Source organism: Dermacentor silvarum, chromosome 4, assembly GCF_013339745.2.
Source record: "Dermacentor silvarum isolate Dsil-2018 chromosome 4, BIME_Dsil_1.4, whole genome shotgun sequence".
In the NCBI taxonomy this organism is placed as follows: domain Eukaryota; kingdom Metazoa; phylum Arthropoda; class Arachnida; order Ixodida; family Ixodidae; genus Dermacentor; species Dermacentor silvarum.
Genome location: NC_051157.2, coordinates 135,206,374 through 135,224,639, shown reverse-complemented (window position 1 = coordinate 135,224,639; position 18,266 = coordinate 135,206,374). Strand labels below are relative to the sequence as shown.

The following is an 18,266-nucleotide window of genomic DNA, read 5'->3' as shown; positions in this document are numbered from 1 at the left end:
AATGCATGCGCTGATCACTAGCGCACAAATAAGTGTTGTGTATACACATATTTCAACTTTAACTTCGGTCAGAGCAGTTGCGCTTTGATCTCTTTGTTATATACGATAAGGTTTTTACAGACTTAAGGGCAAAGCTATTAGATGTGGAGCAAGCCATCACCTTTAAAGGTTGAAAAACATTTACAGCATAGGAATATGATTAATGTTTTTGTTACCATTAGATAGTAAATAGCTGTAACACCACAAACAGCATAAAACGCACGAAACGTACTTTCGTGGGTCTTAGTTATCAGCCCCCTTCTTTTTTTTCATGACCTCGCTCAGCATCACTGTCTCGTGCACAAAGCCTGTCTTTGCCATACACGGTTAGATATAGGAGTAGTGCTAGTCCATGTAGTGTTTGTACCTATAGGAGTAGTGCATATGGAGCGACACACAGTCGTTATTTTCGACTCACACAGCAATTGGTCGGTGGCAGTCGTCACGACCTGACCTAGCATTGGTTGTCCTTTCAGCAGGTTTTGGCTGCTCATTTATTGTGTGAATCTTTCATTCGACGTTTGAAGCTTTGCACTTGGTCCGATTTAGCGTCCGAAGTCATAACGCAAGAGGAATTGTTTTCGTGGGCAAATGGGGTACTTATAAACCACTGCTGCTCTTCTTGGGAGAGCCAAAGTTGACTGTACATTTGTTCTTTCCTGCTCTCATTATGGCGTTTCTCAGTACTGCCAGCATCACCTGTACGAACCGTGCCTCCTTTCGTCTGTGGCGAAAAGGAGTTCCAATGTGGTGGTCTCAGTGAATGCATCCAGAACTCTAAGCTGTGCGATTTCAAGACGGACTGCTCTAACGGAGCTGATGAATCTCGATGCGGTGAGTGAAGATTTACAGCAATCAGCACTTTTCAAAAGACATGTGGCTGGCGCGGGAACCAAAATGCGATCGTTGCGGTTACACGCTTTGGTGAGGTATTAAAAAAAAAACTACTAATCAGCTCTCAATCGGTTTTCGCTCAGCACATGCTCTGAAAAGAAAATTCAGTATATTTATATATGTTTTTGGCTCTCCTACTTGTTTCTCTATTTCTCTACTTGTTTCTCTATTTCTCTATTTGTTTAAGCGAAATGGCCAGAACAGCTTCGAAGCGCCAACACTGTGAGAGAGAGAAAAGTGTTGCATTTAATGAAAGCTGGAGGTGTTTGCCTAGGTGACGGTCTGGCTTGCTGGCATCGTAAATCACCATTGCAAATGCCTGAAGTACAGAATGTAGCGTTTTCTGCACAGGAAGACGCTCGAGTTCCCAAATTGTTCAGCTTTCTTACTAAAAAAATACGAAGTTCGTGTGTTGAACGAAACCTTAAACAAGCAGAAGTTCTTGCCCAGTAGTGTTCTTCCATGTTTTACTTCTGTACAAAATTTTTACTTTTAGCAAAACGCTAAATGTAGTTAAACTTTTTTACCCCTTCTAGACATTAATCAATGATTGTTAAGTTTTAAAGGAAGCTAGAAATTAGAGTCAAGCAACCTTTAAGAATTTTTGCCACACAGCACTAGCAATTGCATTTTTCTAAGGTCAAAGCTTTCAATTCGTTTAGTCTAGCAGCTCCGTCGACTGTGAGATGTCTAAAACGTTCATGGTGGAGCTCTAAATAGCGTTTACCAATTTAATGTACATGGTTATACCACTTTAATGTACTTAGTGACATACGTATAACACCAGAAGACATGTAACGATAATCTATTGATCTTGCTTCTGATGTTAAGTGAAGTTACAATAACGTCGCCCACAAACCTTAATGCGTTAGAAGTAGACCAACTTTGTCGCAAGTTTCATCGCTTTATTTTTAGCTGCTTACCAAGAAGATCGTTTTTTGGTGCTCAATGAGGACCTTTTGCGCAAGCATTGCAATAGCGGAACACTCAGCGCAACGCCTTTCAGCCATCAGTTGTCTCTCCGACAGCAATTTCAGCGCCTTTCGACACTCCATCTGCGAAAACAAAATCTGTATTTCTACGTCAGTTGTCACACAGGTTCACATAAGCGCTGGGCTTATGAACGCAGTCATGTTGATATTAGGGGGATTTTCGCAAGATGACTGGTGATCTCTTGCAAAAGTGCTTAGTGCATTTACTTAAAAGCCAATGTCTGCATACGGGGTATCTATCAGCGGACAGCGTCTATCATCCAGCAGATGTCATAGGTTCTTGGGAGTACTGACTAGCAGGGATCTCTCTCGTACAGTTCACATAAAATACAGAAAAAAATGGTCGGACTGTGATTGGCCATCTCTTTAGCTTACTCGTAGGAAAGGCCTAGAGGTGTCTATACACTCTATTTCCCATTTGTGAACGTAAGGTGCTATTTGTGAATTCCTGCGGGTTACCAATCTAACCAAACACTTGCTAAGCCGAAATGCGCACTGTTCGGACTATCATTTTCCCAACTGTCAGGATATGGTTTGTCTTGTAGCACAGAAACATTACCGGCTAAATCTTTTGCCGTCACTAAAGACAATGCAATCACGAGGCACGTTACCGTAGAGGCAATACGTGCACACGTCCGGCACTTCGCCCCGGACACCTTTCCAGCATCTAGATATTCTTCCCGCGGAAAGGCTCCGCACAACATTCAGTACAACTGCCTGCACACATTGTGCTCGATAACATCACCTGAAGCAAGCGGCCATCCATGCTTCTTCTATAATGTATGAACCGTCCTCATGTACACGCATAAATTCCTGAACTTCAGAAAGTCTCACCTCTCATCGTTTCCACTAAAACAAGTTAGGTTACTTTTATTGTCATCATCATCACCATCATCAGCCTATTTTTATTTCCACTGCAAGACGATGGCCTCTCCCTGCGATCTCCTGTCTTGCGCTAGCTGATTCAAATTTACACCTGCAAATTTCCTAATTTCATCACCACACCAAGTTTTCTGCCATCCTCGGCTGTGCTTCCCTTCTCTTGGTATCCATTCTGTAACTCTAATGGCCTAACAAAGTAACAAAGGACCTAGTAAAAAAACTTTTATTGTACAATAACTTAATTGTCCACGTGCACACTTATGTCTCGACTATATCGACGATTTGTGGTGGCGTTGTGGCTATAACTACAAAAGGAATAATGCTGCGATTGGAGATATCACATATTGCGACGGCATACAGCTCCAGAACGTGTATCTGCATGGTGCACTCAAGTTCATTTATGCAAAAATTGTGAAAAACCACCACGCAAAAAAATAATAATAAGGACGGAGTTTCATCCTAGTGGCTACCTGGCCAATGCATTATAAGCTGGAACCGATGACGCCGACAAGGCTGCTCGAGCGTCCCATAAAGACTAGCGCGTTCTCTTTCCTCCTTTTAGAACAAAGAAGGCGGAGCAGCTTCACCACCTGGAACGCATATTCTCGTTAAATGAGTAGAACACCAAAGATATCAGGCGTACAAAACTACAGGAACAATACCATTCGCTGCAACTCAACCTCCATCCAGACTTCAGGGAAGGGGGGCATCGCCCCTGTGTCCGCTGTGGATAGGAGTTTTCTTCGCGAGGCTTAAACGACACTTATTGGAATGTCCGACTGTACTGCCTGCGGCGTGTGCGCTGACGAAGGGGACATGGATGAAATATGCTGCCACAGACCTCGAGTTTACTTAGATAGACAGGTGCTCTCGAACGTATTACGCGACTTCACGATCATCCGCTGTCCGCGAACGTGCTCCACGACAACCTCCTCCATTGCTCGTAGGCCCACCAGGCAGGGCAGGCACTTTTGAACATCGTGATTGCGACTAGCCTTTGGAGAATATATTTGAGTGCGCATTTACGATGTCTGTTCTTTCTTTCCTTCTTCGTTCTATTCACTTGTTCGCCTTCCGCAGTGTAAGTTAGCCAATCCGATGCTATTTTGGTTGTTTCTTCCCTTCTGCACCCCCCCCCCCCCCCTTCCTATCAAACCAAGCCTACACTCTCGACAATGTTGCGTATTTGCTATTTTAGCTGTCTGCTGTGCTAGTTTACTAGCTTACTTGAACTAATATTTCACTTTAGTGAGTATATTTCAGGAGCCTGGATACTCCGCTTGTCATTATATTTCACACAGGGTTCTGCGATTTCACCACGGACTTGTGTGGACTTGAGAATAAGGACTCGAGCGCGCGACACGGCTGGAACTGGACGACGGTGCAAGACGGCAAGAAGAATAAGGGCTTCCCCACCACGGACAGCCGGTTAAGCGATCAAGGAGCCTACGCTTCGTATTCACTCCTCAATCGAGGTAAGCTACACTCTAATAAAAATTCGCACTCATTGGGCTCATCTTGTTCCCCTACAACAATCATCATCTACCTCGTGTCATCATCTCATCTAATCGCCATCCATATCTTTTAAGGGGCCCTGGAACACTTTTTGAACATAGTAAGAAAACATTGGCGATCTGAAGTAGACGCTGCTGTGAACATTTGAGCCAAATATTACTGCAGTTCATGCAGCAGGGATTTCACAATCTTGTGTCAAACACAGCGAAAAATAGCTTGCCTTTAATTCCGTGATGCCGTCACATTGAAAGAAGTTGGCCGACCAACGCTATTGGCAGATTTTGTGATCGCGAGAGCTTTCTCAGTATTACATTATTGCTAATTTTTAGTTAAACCAATAAAAAATACATGCCTGCGGTCTCGAAACGACAGAAAAATGATTTCAACTTTACACTGCACCTGCGCGTGACCTGCGCAGCGTAGTATACTGCGGCTGCCACTGAGTGCCCCGACGAACCCTTTCGCCGCCGCGGCACTCGACTCTTGGCCGGGGCTTTGCTCTCTTGGCTTTTCTTCTGTGTAGCTTCCAGCGCGCCAGTGGAGGCAAAAAGAGAGAGAAAGCCTGGTATCGGTGCGATTTTTTCACTTATACATAGAATTCGAACGGCATCAGATTCCTGAGACGATGTCCTTTAATAGTGAGGCCATTCTATATGATTAGTTAGAAAAGTGTTTCAGGGCCTCCTATAACACTCCACGCTCGCTTCTTTCCTGTCCCGAACGCTATGTCATACTGATAGCGCCGCGCCATTCCCGGCCTGAAAGTACGAGGATCCCAGAGTTATCAACTAAGAAAATGCGCAAAAGATAGATGTAAAATAAGGTTTCGGGATAAGATGAGCCTCGAATAGTGTAAAACACTTTTAGAGTGTGTACGCTCCTGAATCAAACGCACGTCCACTTTCTATGTCTCCATAGTAGAAAGCTAACGTAGAAATATCATTAAAGCTCCTAAACAAAGTACAAATCTAACGCGCCCCGAATTTTTTACATTGGCGGCTGCTTTTCTAAAATCAACTTTGCCGCAGGGTTTTTAAGTTAGCTCTGCCGCAGCACAGCGCTGTTATGTGGTACAGCCTACAAACGTCACGAAGGCGCTTTTGCTTTCGTGTCTGATTGCACCGTGCCGGCAATTTGCCACAAACTTTTCTTGAATAGCAAAAGGTGCCTGTTAAAATCGGGTAAATACCTCAATGATGCATTGTGAGCTACCGTTATTTCATGGAAATTTACCTAGGGTGGGCAGATAATAGGCGTTTTCAACGGGAGATGACTGTACAGCGCGTTTACTGTTCCCTAAGCTCTGCCGAGACAGACGCTGCCACTAAAGGGGCCGTTATTGGGGTCACCATTGGAATCAGGCGCGCGCGTGCTGACTGGTCAAGTTCGAATTATTTGTCGAATGCCAGTTTTAGCATAGAAACAACGAACGTTTCGGCTCATAAGATTGCATGGGCACCAGCCTCAACCTTGGGTTGAGGTCGAATTAATATCAAAATCGAAATAACCGGAGTCGAAATACCGGAAGTCTACTGTAATGGAAAAAAATCGTAGCCATACTAACTGATCGCCGTTCTGGTTAAGATTGCCAAGTTGTCGGAAATATTTACTCACCCTCTCCACGAAAAACATGAAAAGTCTGAACATGAACACGAACATGAAAACATGAACGTAACAGCTGTGCAATTTCTTTAGGTACCTTTTGCGCATGGTCACATAGTTTGTGCAAACGAAGCTCTGACACTCGAAATAGACCACAGTACTGTTCTTTTTATTTTTTCAATTAAGAAAAACTTACGCCTTCTGAGTCTTCCTTTTAAATTAAGTGATTCCTGCTGGCTTTTGTGTCCTCTACCTAAATAATACTTCGAATAAACGGAAAACTTTTTGCTGTTCCTTTCTGATACTGCTTAAGCTGAGTCTACTGCAATAAGTATCTACTTGTGTGTGATAAGCACGCTGTGCCGCAGAACACTTATGAGGGGAAAAAAGAAGCATAACATAAAAATATTCAGCCCTTATATATTCAAAGGCGTGCTTTCTCAGACACAGAAACAAAAACACCGGCTGTATTTGACAGATTCTTAGGCACCAATATGATCGATTTACAAGAACAGTATACAGATTTCCCAGCTATCAAACACTGAGGTAAAAAAAAATGTGGACAGTTTGCACCACTGGTGCAAGGCTGGGTCACAGTGGAGCTAGTTCCGGCTTTTGGTAAGTGTTGCTAGGTTTTGCTAAGTTTTGAGACAGTTATGCGTGGCTTCCTGCGAAACTTCGCCGAAGAGAACCGATTCCCGGTGACGCAGCGCATTCAGTCGGCAGTGCTCGATGTCTCTGGCCCGAAACTCGGGATCCTCGGCGATGGCGTTTGTCGGCGGCGGCCTCGGCGCGATGGGCAGGATCGGCTCTCCTTCGTCGATCGTAGTCCCGCTGAGCCGTGCGCCGAGCTTCCTTGTAGGCGGCTTCTGCCTCTGAAGTCTTGCCTTTCTTCGGTCGCCCCATGGTAGCTGTGCACGCGGGTTCACTAGACAAGAGAGGCGACACGTCTGTCGGCGCGCCGGCTGCTCGGAGCTTTCTAGCATATCAGTGACGTCACGGCTAAGCGAACACTGGTTTCTCCTCGGCTGGGGAGAGGGAAGGCGAAGCGCACGCATTCCGCGGCGAGACTCCGCCCTACGCAGGTGTATGATGCGAGGAGGTTGCGTGGCTCGGTGACACACAGCTGAGCCGAGTTTTCTGTCGGCACGAAACGGACTTACGAAAAGCTTAACAGCTCCTCCGTAAAAAAAAAAGAATCATTCGACGTAAATAAGACCAAGTGTATGTTGCTTAGAGTTTTGTTCAGAAACCGCCAGAAATCTTTTAGTCCATTTCATAAAATTATTTATTTGCAAAGTAATTATATAATCTTTTATTTGTCTTATAGTTGTGAAGACGTTACTTATACGATTACAATGAATCCAAACACACGTCAAAATCAGGTGATTCCAGCAGGGCGCACATCACGTGTTTAATTTCTATGGCAAATAGAGAAAGCCCGCAAAATATGGGAAAAAGCTGTGATAGAACTGCGCAAACGTGTGCACTGAATGGTGGCGTCATCAAACAGTCTCAGAGTCGAAGCAAGTCATTCATGTTAGTCTCACCGTTCAAGGCACCGCATATTTGCTTGATCTTAATACGCAATAATGACTGGGAGCTGTTCAGGCGTCATCGAAAGTAGGTGTGTGCACTGCCGCTCGGTCATTTAACAAACGAACATGATTTTGAACTGACTGTTATGACGCTGCCATCACACGCGCAGTGTGCGGAGTGACATATTTCACGAACTTTCTCGATTTGCCCGAAAAACTTAACACGCGATGTGTAGCTTGCTCGAAACATTTCGATTACGTCTCTTACGGTTACCTACAACTCCCATCATTAGCACCCTGTGAATGAGAACAACGATTGAAAAGTTACCAAGTTGCTTATATAACTAATTGAATGCCAATGATTAAATTATTTGCGGTTTCTTCACAAGAGCCTACGCAATACGAAATTGGTCTTATTTGCGTGCAATATTCAGTGTTTTTTTTTTTTCAAAACTCCGCTCAATTTAAATGGCCCGTCCATATAACGGCGAATGTACATGCAGTAAAAAAGTTCACAGTTTCGCTCTAAGGGCGAAGCAATGAATGCGATAGCAACACAGCAATGTCATACGAAGTAAGGTGAGCGGCTTTGGTAGCAATATGAATTGTAGTAAACATGAGCTGATTAAGTAAGCAGGTGTGCTGCGCCGTAAGTAGACCGACATGAAGAGAGACTCAATGACCACGAGAAGGCGCGTGTGAAACGGTGGTGTTGATGAGAAGCGTTTCCGTGGGCAGCGCGTGCGAAGGGACACACCTGTAGCGCTGCACTGCCGATCCGAGCAGCATTGCATGTGGAGCGTGCGTTGGAAAATGTGGCCCGACTATTACTAACTGAATGAACAAGCGCGGTGGGAGCGCGCACAAACAAACACGAATAGATCACACTGAATGACTGCAGACAACGACTGTCAAAACGCTGGCAGCAAGCATACGCCGCCGCGGGCGAAGGTACGTGCGGTCTATCGTTTCAACGGAAACTGAGCGGCGAATGCACGGCGCATAAAGGTCGGAGCCGTGTGGAGATAAGAGACGGTGCGGGCGGGCGAGCGAGCGACGAGCGCGGTTGTTGGCAGAGTAGAAGTGCGCCCCCCCCCCCCCCCCCGCTCCCTCCGGCGCTGGCTTCCTGCTTCCTTGCTTGCGCGTGGGAGATGAGTGCGTTCGCTCTCCGTGATAGCACGCGTCCCCGCACGCTTCCGCTCGGGCATACGGCGCGCGGTGAAGATTTTATCTATAGGGAACCTGACGGCGACGGCGACGACGACGCCGACGGCAGAAATCCGGTTGAAGTGTCCATATAATTGCTATCGCATTTAAAATGCCATTAGGCGTGTGTAATGTTTTTCGCCAAAGACAAATGTGCATAGGGGGACACAATACAGCGATTTATGTGTGCACGAACTGTACATATTACTTATTTCCTTTCCATGAGCCGATTAAGCGTGAACATGGCAAATCCAGGTGCGAAACTCTTAAACTTAGCACATATTTTGCATTGCACCTTATCCATTTATAAGATTCAAATGCTCGCTATTTGCATTCCCTTACCTTCCTCCGTTCCTAGTCTCTCGTAAAATGCGCACAAAAGCAAGTTCAGTGTACATTGAGTACAATGCTCAATTTTGCGCTGCACATATGAGCACTAGAGTATTCTTTAATAAATTTGTTCGTCGCATTCGCCACACATGTTCGCTGCTAGTGCAGTTATTAACACAACATGTGGACTGGTTTTGTGATATTGCAGAAGCACCCGAGGGCACCATGACGGCTTTGGTCACACCGAAGATGGGTCAAATTGCGCACTTCCTGCGTCATAAGTTTTTATGCCTACGTTCCCCCAAAAGTGAGTATATGCATTACATTCTACCTCCTACCAATTTGCTGTAAAATGTCGAAGGGAACATTGCATAGTACAATTTCACTAACAGCTTTGGAACGTGTGCATCAGCATTTGTGGAAAACCATATGACATAGCCGAAATTAGTTATTACGTGCCTAAATAATTTGACGTAGCTTGTTTGATGACACTTCTCACGCATACCTTCAACTGCAGTTTTGAAGCTTACAAATCTTCATGTTTACTTCAAATTCTTTAGTGTTCCAAGTGCTTCCATGCCAGTCGAAAGTTTGAAAGCTATTGATGGTTTATTCATGTGAATTGAAGTAGGTTTGAAAAGATTTCAATGATTGCTGTTGTATTAAGTCAGCGCAGAATGCAACAGTTTGGAAGCTTTAAATGCTGCTGATTCTCAAAAACCTTCAGAGAATTGTAGAACGCAAGATGTCTAATCCTAAATTGTACACATAAACGAGGTTTATTCGTAATTTGATATGAATGAGAGGAGGGCAATTATTAAGCAAGAGACGGATGATACTGCGTTTATTATCTCTTCAATTATTGTGCGTGCAGCCTGCCATGACAGTGCGGTGTTTTCGTTAGTCTTCGAACAACGAGTGCGTAAGAAGGCACAGAAATTTGATACCAGTACCTAGAGTTTGCCACTACCGCCCGAAGAATTTCTTTCAATGCCGCAGTGCTTTTCTGGCATGGCTTATGAACGCGTGAGGTGATACAGTAAAAATTGGACAACGCTTAAGCTTCGCCTTTAAGAGTAGAACGCGATAGTGTTATCGGGACCCATTCGCATCGCATCGATAGCCTCCAGCAAGTAGGCTTCATTAACTGCAACACAGAACGTGGGAAAGCCAGCTTACAAAGACCAAGCTTACACCGATCCCCTTAAAGTCGGCTCAACTTTTACACAGAAGTATTGCTGGGAATAAGTTTTTCCAGGGGCAAATTAGTCGCCCTATATTAAATTCGTCCTGCAGTGGACATAAATATAGGCTGATGATGATGATGATATTAAAATGTTAAGGCCCTAGGACCTTTTTTCATTATTTTATTATTTGTTTGCTATTGCCCCGACCGCGCTCGTGTCCAAAAAACGCATGTGGCAGGCCAAGTCCCAATTTGACCTGCCGTTGATGCCAGCGCTATCTGGATAAGATTTTCCCAAGTAGGCTCCCCGAGTGAGCTGCTGTTTTATGGTAGAAATGCTGGCAAAAGAGGTTTGTGTTTGGGTTTCCTCATAACAGAATTGTTTTCCCGTACATTAAAATAACATTCCGACGCCACCATGTCTGTAGGTTGCACTTAAGTTGTACTTCACCATTTTTCTGACGGATTTCACTGTGTGAAATTCAATTTTTTTCACCAAAACCCTGCACCACAACGAAGGGCCTGCGCAGTTGGGGTGGTTCGGAATGATTTTCTCCTCCACTAACACCTTGGTGGATGCGGGGGTTCCGGATGAATTTTTTTTCGCCACGGACGCCGACACCGACGCCGAATTTTCTGCGACATGGGCCCTTAACGCAGTCGCGTTAAAAGTACTAAGCCTGCATTGTTTATGTATACACCACTTGTTCGAGTCGCATACGACGAAAGCACTTGAAAACCAATCAATACCACCTATTCATTGAGGTGTTTCAGCTGTCTTTACCTTGAGGTAAAGAAGATCAAATGAGACGCCATAAGCTTCTTGGAAAGTCTTTTTTTATTGAAACCATGTTGAACTTAGAACAGTTTACTTCTCCGATGGCATATAATCTTGGTGAGAAAGGTCTCTTGAGCTGCAATGCCGTGATATCCAGTCACTGTCAAATAACAGTGGTAACTTGACATCTTGATAACAAATGTTGCATATATTTTTTTTTCACGCTCCTACTGATAGGGAGTGCTCAACTGACTTTCGGACTTCAACATATTCCGGTCAACCGCACCAGACGACATGCTTTCAGAGCACTCGCAATCGTTACCGCAGCGGAAGCCTCCGGGAAATGGGTCAAGCTTTCAGTAAAAACTGGAAACTGGAACGCTGGAGCTCAGGTGAGCTTCGCATTGAACCACGTGTTCAGGCAGTTCAATGTTCCCGCTCTGCTCGATTGCAACATGTTGAATAATTAATTATCTGGCAGTCCTGCCGCAAAATCAGCACTATATTTGACTTGGCGTATAAAACTTGGTTCTTTGGGAATTCACATGGTAAATGCAAAAAAAAAACTGTTTTACTATTATGTAATTTCAAATTGCTATGTGTCTAGATATTGCCAATTTTTTGTTTTTCTTTTTTTGTTTCAGTGTTTCTTCCCTATTTCTGCGTTAACTTGCTTGTGGTAGTAGCAATGATTTCTGGCAGTTTGATACTGCTTTACCATCACATTCTAAATGTGGCTGTAATTACGCAGACTCCGAGAGGCATTCACGCCCTCGCCGACGGCGCAATCACCGTGCTATCCCAAGTGCGACGGCGCATGCGCCACTCCGGCGTGCTACAGGCCTACGAGTCCACCGAAACCACGCGCAGTGCGCGACCCGCGCGTTGTGTGTTAAAGGTCACGTGATCTGACACGGTTGCCATGGGGAGTATACGAAGGAGAGTGGAGAAGTTGTTGCCGAGACGCGCACCGTACTCCGGCGCGCCAAGCATGGAGGAAAGTTGACACCAAATGTCGGGTGTCACGCGTTGTAATGAGTGTCGCAGGTTCGGCACAGTTGAAATAGTGTAGGGCGCGGCAACGCGGAACATTCGCTTTATCGCGCGCTTCCCGCTGCCAGCGCTCATCATCCGGCAACCTTTGCGACCGCGACTGCTGGCAATCGTGACGTGAACGCTATTCGTACGTTTCTTCGGTGGTGGCACACCACGAGTATTTAGTTAGTAAGCGAATGGGCGGGCTTACTGCACTTTAGACTGCCCATAAAACTACAAGCATCGTGTAAATATGCACTACATTTCTGCCGCGGTCAACGCTGCACATTTGGAGGGAAACTGCGATTGTTCGTTTTGCAACTTCTCGCGCAAGATGCTCTTACAAACTGGTTCTCTGGAACTGTCGGTAAATCCACGCGTATATTTTTTACTATCATTATCAACAATACGCTATTGTCTGGGCATATGGAGCGTACAAGGTGTAATGGTGGCATTACTGAGGCGCAAAATTCAGTCGCACAAGTAGAGATCGCGACATGTGGTTGCGTAATGAGCGCTCGAAATATAAATACAGAATAAGAAAGCGCCAAATATCGTTGTACCTCATGAATCAGGTTAAAAATCAGGTTAAGAATGTCATATCAATAGGACCAACGTTGAGCTTCTGCCACCGCAATATTTACACGAGCCTGACGCCCTTCCAGAATCCGCGATGATGGTGGACATTTATTCTGCTTTTTGCCTTTTCTTTTGTTTCCCCTGATTTGAAACAAAAAAAAAACGAGAAAGAAAAGTGTGGGTAAGGCCACACCACCCATCGGTATAACGGGTATAATAGGTAACGTGTGCTGCGAATAGTAACACTGCGCTCCGACGCCGTCCATCGCTTGACAGTGATAATAGGTAGTATAATTACCTCTGGAAAAAAAGAAGCTCTCCATAGGCGCCTAGGCATGTTGACTCGGGAACCTAACGTAGCCGCCATGATACATTGATTTTATGCATGCAAGCTGCTCAGACGCCTGGCTAAACTTAAACTAAGAATGATAACAGTACAAAACATGATTGTATCATAAGGGTGAACAAAAAAGATGACTTTATTCAACGAAGCTGTCTTTGATATGCCCAGTACGGGTAAAGCTGAGTTCTCTGTACGATTCAGTAGTACTAGCGCCGTTGACTAGAAGCGAACACTAAAAAACACGTGACCCCGAGCTTCGCGCTATTCAGGGGTGCCATCTACTTAAAGGGTCTGCAAATGCATGCTCACATACATACAACAACTTTTAGATGCCATCGCAGTGTTGTTCAAAATTAAGCTTTACGGAATCTTTAGAAATCTCCCGGGGCAGGTAGCATAATTCTTACCGTTGGGCTGGGTTATTCGATGAGGCGAGCATTAGTAGCACGAGAAATCGAAACACATATTCAACTAATTAACGAAAATTCAATAATGGGCTTCTAAGTTAATTACTTTACGAGAGATATTGCAATGTACGAATTGTAGCCGGTGAGTTTCCAAGACGCATTGACATGAAATGAATTTCCAGAAAGACACCAGTTTGCAGATACGCGACATCAAATTGCACTGCTGTTCCACTTACTTTTTTACCAAAATGCTGTTTTATACATTGAAGAACAAAAGTGACTGGAGCGCCCATGTTTTTCGTCCCAGAATTTCTGAAATAATATCTCGAAACTGATGTCATCCTGGAGATTCACTTCAAGCGGATGCGTCTTGCAAGCTCACCGGCTACAATTCGCATATTGAAATGTGTCGTAAAGTAATTTAATCAGAAGTTCATTAGAAAATTTTCCTTATTTAGTTGAATATGCGTTTCGATTTCTCGTGCTACTAATGTCCACCTCTTCGAATAACCCAGCTCGACGATAAGAATTATGCTACCCGCCACAGGCGATTTTTTTTAAATTCCGTAAATCTTAATTTTGAGCACCCGGTATGTAGAAGTGTACGTACATATATTCCATATGCATCGCGACACGTGTGGAAGCCTATTTCTACGTTATATTTTGAATATTTGTAATGTAGTATAAATAGTTTTATCCATTCCGTAAATAATAGCTCTGGCCACATTAATAGTTGATTCATGGTGGCTCCGTTGTGGTTGCAACTCTTTCATCTAGCATTTTGCTGCAGTTCGTTATACTAACTCTATCATAGTGATAACAAGAAAGAACTGCAGGCAGTTATTTCCGCTTACTAGCCACCCTGTAAGAGCTGTATAATCGCTTATGGCTAGAGGTGGCATTCACGAAATCTTATTCATTTCTCATTGGAATGGCCGACAACGCTTTTTGCAATGCCTGTCTTTGCGAGGAGACGCTAGAACACATTCTATGCGACCGTCCTGAATTTAATGTTCCGAGACAGTCCCCGTCGTCCAGTTCTAGCGCACCTTGACAATAGACCAATGTCAGTTTAAACGATTCTTACGTGTCGTCTACAGAAGACATCGCAGCTGAAGGCGATGAAGGAACTACTTAGGTTTTTAAAAGAAACGGGCTTGGACAAGCGGCTGTGACAGTGATGTCACGTACCACGCAAGAGTGACGGACTGTAACTGACGATGTGTGTACTGTGCCGTGTGCTCTCTCTCTCTCTCTCCGCCCCTTCTTTCATATCCCCCACATCCTGCTCCCATGTGTAGGGTAGCAAACCGGTTGTGCTGAACTGGTTAACCTCCCTGCATTTCCTTCTCCACTCTTTCCTTTCTTCCTTCTTATTTCAACACCAGTGCAACAGTGCACTACAAAAGCTTGGGCCGTTTTACCAAATAATGTTCTACACCAGAACCGTTTCTGAGAACGCATGCATGCCGGTTGATCACGGTGTAAAAAACGTATGATAAAAAAAGGAAGACGGCCAAACGCAAACAACTTTCACGAACGAAAAGTTTCATGAATTCGGCCGTTCGTTCGCAAACAAATATATCTTTCTAAACAATTGAAGTCGGCTTACTAAGACCTAAGTTGCGCAAGCTCGTGAATGCAATGGTTTCAAGTAATTTTGCTACGGTAATTAAACTGGTTAAATGTGTTGTAGCTAATTGTTTAATTCGCGCTCAAAATGACAACTGATGCTTGGACTTTTTTTTGTTCATACGTATTTGGAGCGTTGTAACATTTCGTATGTACAAAGGTGCGGAAACAACGTCTTATGGAAAGGTATTTCTTGTGTTAAATAAGGAGACACAACAACATGCGCGCCTGTGCAACGTAACGAAATATGGCTCCACGACTAAGAAACCTAAAACTGGGACCCTTTAATCCTCTGCAGAAATTGAGGGCTAAGATCTCGCTTTGTATTAACGCGCGTACATTATTTATCGTTCTTTTTTCACAAATCGGGTATTCTGTTAATTATGTGCAGCGTGCAAGCCAATCGCGACATTCGATATATTATTGATAGCAGCCGACTAACCTTATTTATTGGATAATGACCAATATAACTTTAATGGCTAAAAGGCTTTATAGAAACGCTTCGTGAGTTCACCACACTAAGTGCATGCAGTGATTTCTAACTCCGTCCTGGCATTGAGCTGCGTGAGGTGCCTGTATAACTTCCACAGCAGTTATACAAATAGAAAATAGCACTTACACAGCGAAGGGAATATACGTGTTCTCTGGTGAAAAAATTGTCACGTTTTCGTTACGGCCTAGAATAACACATTGTCAAAAGCATGACTTCAAAACGGAAACTCTTTATTGGGCGAACCTTTGGCCAGCAAAACAAGTGGCACTCAACGCACAACAATAGCGGCGAGTTCATCGGCAATCGTCTAAATCTGATCTGCATGTCTAGCATGTGGGCTTTTATACCTGACTTGCAAACGTTCCAGCGTAATTTCTGGTGCCCGCGTGCCTTCCAGAAATTAACATACAATTCGTGCCGCGCATACAATCTCATTACACAAAGTTCGGCGAGAACAGACACAACAGATAGAATCAACGATAACATTTCTGTAAGCTCCGAAATCATGCAGGCGCGTCTTGCGTTGAGCGATAACCTTAAGTTGCTAGCGGGTGAAATGCAGTATCCGGAATAAGGATAAATGAGCACAAGCGTCAGTAGAATGAAACCTCACTTTCGTTCACGTTTTCAATTAAACTGTACCGGGATACCTCACGCTTTTTCCCATTTGAGGGGGCAGTCGTCTACCTTTATTTATCAATACTGACACTCTTCGAAGTGCTGTCATAATGATTTACGTCAGTCGTCTTGCTATTTTAGTACGGTAGCATTTTAGGCAGAGTACAACCACTTCAGTCGGATAAACTTCTGGCCTAAAAACGTGGGCCGATCCCGAACGCAGTGGAGCATAACACAGCGTCTGACAACGCCAGCTGTCACAAGGGCACAATGCAAGCAATTGGCACCTGACGCACGCACCAACCGCGTTAAAGAGCGACTTCGGCTTTGCAGATGCGTGCAGCCGAATGGTTAGAGCATTGTGCTGGAGTGCTGGAAAACAGAAATCTAATCCCACCATCAGTCACGTATTTCTTTATAACATTGTAGGTGGACATTGCCTGCTTTGGAGGTATCTAACAGCAAACTTGAGTTGTCTAGAGCGTACGCGAACGTATCACAGTACGGCGTACGCACAATATCGAAACTTTGTAACAGTCAGTTTCACAAATGAGCGTGTGCAAGCTCGCCTTTGACGCTCGCGTGCAACTGTCGAGACGTCGCAATCATCTCAATATACTTGAAGAGTTAGCAGTGCTATGTTGTTCTAGCCTAGTTTTTTTTTTTTGTTTCTTTTCTTTTTTTAATGATAGCGCTATTGATTTCTGATCTGTACTTCACTTTGATGTTTTAGAATACTTCCACGGGTTTACTTAATTGTTTACGGTTTTTATCCTAATACGTTAATTTTCTATAACCAGATTTTTTCTCCTAAGGTGTCTCTTGTGCTACGTTTTGATGCTTGAAAAGGTTTCGAGGGAAGTACTAACACCACTATGCAAACTGCTTATTATTTGATGCAACAATGACAGCACTACTTTTTTTGCAGTTCGTGTACTTGGCAAACACTGTTGGCGTGAGCATAGACCGGCCTGAGTACAACATGTGTCACCCGGATGCGCAGAATGAAGGATGTGAGTGCATTTATGTATTTAATGTGATTGCGATGTGTTTTGAGTAGCGTTGGGCAACAGATTGCTTTACAGACGAAACTTCCTTTATCAAGCCCATCACAGTATATATATATATATATATATATATATATATACTTCATAGTTTATACATAGTTCATTCTTATCGGTCATTCCTACGTTGTTCATACTTCATATTTCATTCATACATTGCGTTGAAACCTGTGCACCGTTGCAACGCAACGTAAAGGCTCATTCACACCGGCGACTTGAGGAGGTCGCGGGACCATTTGCGACTCGCGACCAAAAAGCGACCGAAGGCGACCGACGTTCACATCGGCAAGCCCGGCTGAGTGCGACCCGCAAGTCGCAATCCCGGAGATTATTGTTATCGAGAACTCTAGGAATGTACGCAGTTCGCGCGCACTTCGCTGGCACTGTGTAAATTTGTTTCGCGTTGCGGCAACAGCCATGGATTTTGATTCGAGCGATGGCTCGATTTTGATTCGAGCGAACAGGAAGACGTCGTCCCTGTGCTGATGTGCTCCGCCGGGGTGTCAGCTGTGGCAGCGCGGAAGCCTCCGAAGAAACGCGACGCTGGTGGGTGCGCCTGTGCGCCTCCGCTCGCGTGAAGTGGCCGGCCACGCAAGCCGCTTCGTGCCCGAACTTTGGGCGCATGACAACGAGTATTATCGAGAGCAACTTGTAAATTCTAGCTCGCATTGCGGTGAGATTCGGTGCATAATATTAAAGCGAAGCTGATCACCTGCTGTTCACCTTTGGGTGGCGTGCTCATCCAACGAACGGCAGCTGGAAAAAGGGTTTGTGTTGCGCTTTCCTTTCCTGCAGTTTAGCTTCCAGCGAATGCGACCGCGTACATTCGACACGTTGCTGCAACTGCTGCGTCCCAGCATCACAAGACCAGACACCAATTACCAGCCTGTAGTCTGCATATGGTGGCGCGGACTTTGCATTTGGCGTGGACGACGCTGAATAAAAACACATAACAGCACTTTCGGCGCGGCGCTGATTGGGTGAGCAGCTTTGCGACCACGGTCGTGCGACTGAAAAATCGAGCAGCGAGCGACTGGCCCAAAATGGTCGCTTTTCGAGAAAAGCGACTACTTGCGGCCATTTGCGACTGGTCGCTTTGCGACCAACTTGGTCGCGCGACCACTGTCAGTCGC

At 44.7% G+C, this 18,266-nt stretch overlaps 1 protein-coding gene across 1 annotated transcript in view; it reads left to right on the top strand.

Annotated features, from left to right (window-relative positions):
• Nucleotides 1-18,266, top strand: part of LOC119450644 (MAM and LDL-receptor class A domain-containing protein 1-like) — a 78,482-nt gene that overhangs the window by 14,450 nt on the left and 45,766 nt on the right. Inside the window, exons 5-9 of the mRNA XM_049666562.1 lie at nucleotides 724-873; nucleotides 4,109-4,282; nucleotides 9,207-9,305; nucleotides 11,200-11,354; nucleotides 16,998-17,082. Of these exons, the coding sequence (XP_049522519.1) occupies nucleotides 724-873; nucleotides 4,109-4,282; nucleotides 9,207-9,305; nucleotides 11,200-11,354; nucleotides 16,998-17,082 (663 nt within the window). The remainder of the gene's footprint in view (nucleotides 1-723; nucleotides 874-4,108; nucleotides 4,283-9,206; nucleotides 9,306-11,199; nucleotides 11,355-16,997; nucleotides 17,083-18,266) is intronic.